General features: G+C 32.7%; 1 protein-coding gene across 1 annotated transcript; it reads right to left on the bottom strand.

The window, feature by feature from the left end:
• Positions 1–1,032: 1,032 nt before the first annotated feature.
• LOC148280424 (uncharacterized) lies at positions 1,033–1,665 on the bottom strand. The gene has a single exon (XM_088228424.1). The coding sequence runs from the start codon at positions 1,663–1,665 to the stop codon at positions 1,033–1,035; it is 633 nt and encodes a 210-aa protein (XP_088084550.1).
• Between the last annotated feature and the right edge of the window lie 516 nt (positions 1,666–2,181).

Genomic DNA, 2,181 nt, shown 5'->3' with positions numbered 1-2,181 from the left:
ACAAACATCATCGTAGTTTGCCTTATGAAATAAACGAACAAATCTTTGATTATCGGGAAGAATTTTGAATTGTAAATTGAGCAAAATTACAAGAGTCTTATGATGGGCGTCTTCCAGTGTTAATGGGGATACACATTCGGTGACTACGCAGTCAAAGTTGGAGATAACTAGATCTAGAATACGGCCACGAGTATTGGCATGCGAATTGAACTGGTAGAAGTTATTAAATGACATAAAATTACATAGAGACTTGCTAAGTGGATCATCCTTAGGATCGAGGGTGCAGTGAGTAAAACTGGGATTCGAAAGCCAGGCAGCATTAGATATATTGAAATCACCAATAATCAGGAAAATTTCATTAGGGGACGTTAAGAGTGTATCGGAAACTTTGTCAAAAAACTCGGATATCACTCGCAAATGTGAATTTCCATGAGGAAAGTAGGAACAGAACATATTTAAGGTTTTGTGATGTGTGATTGTGTTTACTTTAATCCAAATAACTTCCGCCGTTAGGTCCCAAGAATCTACTACAGAACTACAAAACATTTTTTGACAGCTATAAGCACGCCTCCACCGAGAGTCTGTTGTGTTTTCTCATAATCACGGTCTCTTCGAAATACGTTATATCTACTATCAAAAATTTCGCTATCATTGATACTTGGAAGGAGCCATGTTTCAGATAAAAAAATCATATCATAATCATTAATCAAGACGTTATTTAAAAAATCATGAGTTTTGGAGCGAATGCCGCGTACGTTTTGGTAGTAAATAGATAGACTATTTATGGGATTAGCGCCTGAGAATATTAAAATATTTCAACCTATTAAACAATAAACTTAAAATACACCAGTAAAATTGATTTAAATTATATTGGACGCACCTGTAAAATGAGTCTCTATATATCAATGCAGTCACTAAAGGCAAGTAGTTCGCTAAATTATACACATTAAAAAAGTTGAAAATAGTACAAAGAAAAGGTAAAAACAAAAAATAAGGAAAACAAGAAATAACACTAGTCAGCTGCTTCAAAAGTCATATTATTTTTTCAAGATCAGCGTCTGATGAGATTTTGGATATGGGTGATCCTTCATTTTTCCTAAGGAATATGTTGCCATTTTTCACCCAAAGGAATGCGTACTCTTTATCTATTTTCAACTGCCTCGCTTTACGCAGTAAAAGCTTGTTTGCGGGTGTAAGATGCTCGTTAATGAAAATCCGGCTTGCTTCTCCAGATATTCCAACGTCCGCGGATAACAATTTTTTATGTCTGCGTGCTGCAGTTATAATCGTGTCCTTAAGTTCTCTTCTGATCAAATGTATTATGATATTAGGTTTATCGCGAGAACTGGATCCTGCCGTTGGCCAAGGTTGAACACGGTGAATAGACGTAATTTCTTCTTTTTTGATATTAACTCCAATTTTTTCTGCAATCTTAGAGAATGTGTGTATTAAATTCTCATTTCTGTCAAAAGGCACTCCACTTATTTCAACATTGGAAGCCCTGTCCCACTGCTCTCGTCGTTGCTGATGAAGTTCCAGAACATTGCATTTATCAATCAAGTTTTCAATTTTTGCTTCCATTAATTTTATTTTAGTATTATTCTTTTTAACGCTGTCTTTAGTCGCCTCGACCTCCCCAGATAAATAATTTATTGAGCTTTCCATATCTTTAATGGTTTTATTTAATGATTCAAAATTTTTATTACTTTTTTCTCCCTGCTCATTAAGCTTCAATAATATATCATTCTTTAGTGATTCAAATTTTTTATCAATGTATTCAATCATATAATGATTTATTTCACCTGATTGCTGCTTACTCCTTGTAGTCATTGTAGAATTATATTATGCACCCTCTTTTTATATGTATTCAATTTTTATAAATATTTTTTATAGTATGTTTTGTATAATTTATTTAGTTAGTATCTGACTTTTAAATATGCCTTTCAACAATAAATATAAATCTTGAGTAGGTTAAATCCGATTCATTCAATTAAATGTTTTTTTTTTAAAACTTAAATGTTTTGAAATTCAAGTGTTTTTATTTTGATAACTTAGTATTGTCACCATTCGTTAGATACAAGCACTTAGCACAGAAGTATTTGCAGAATATAAACACAAAACGACTTTAGATGTGAATTGTTTACACATAACACCGAAATAACGTTTGTGCGTATTTTACAC

This window comes from Micrasema longulum, unplaced genomic scaffold (assembly GCF_059751315.1).
Source record: "Micrasema longulum isolate JH-2025_06_02 unplaced genomic scaffold, ASM5975131v1 h1tg000581l, whole genome shotgun sequence".
Classification (NCBI taxonomy): Eukaryota; Metazoa; Arthropoda; class Insecta; order Trichoptera; family Brachycentridae; genus Micrasema; species Micrasema longulum.
Note: the sequence above shows the minus strand (reverse complement) of the source record. Positions and strands in the feature narration are given on the sequence as shown.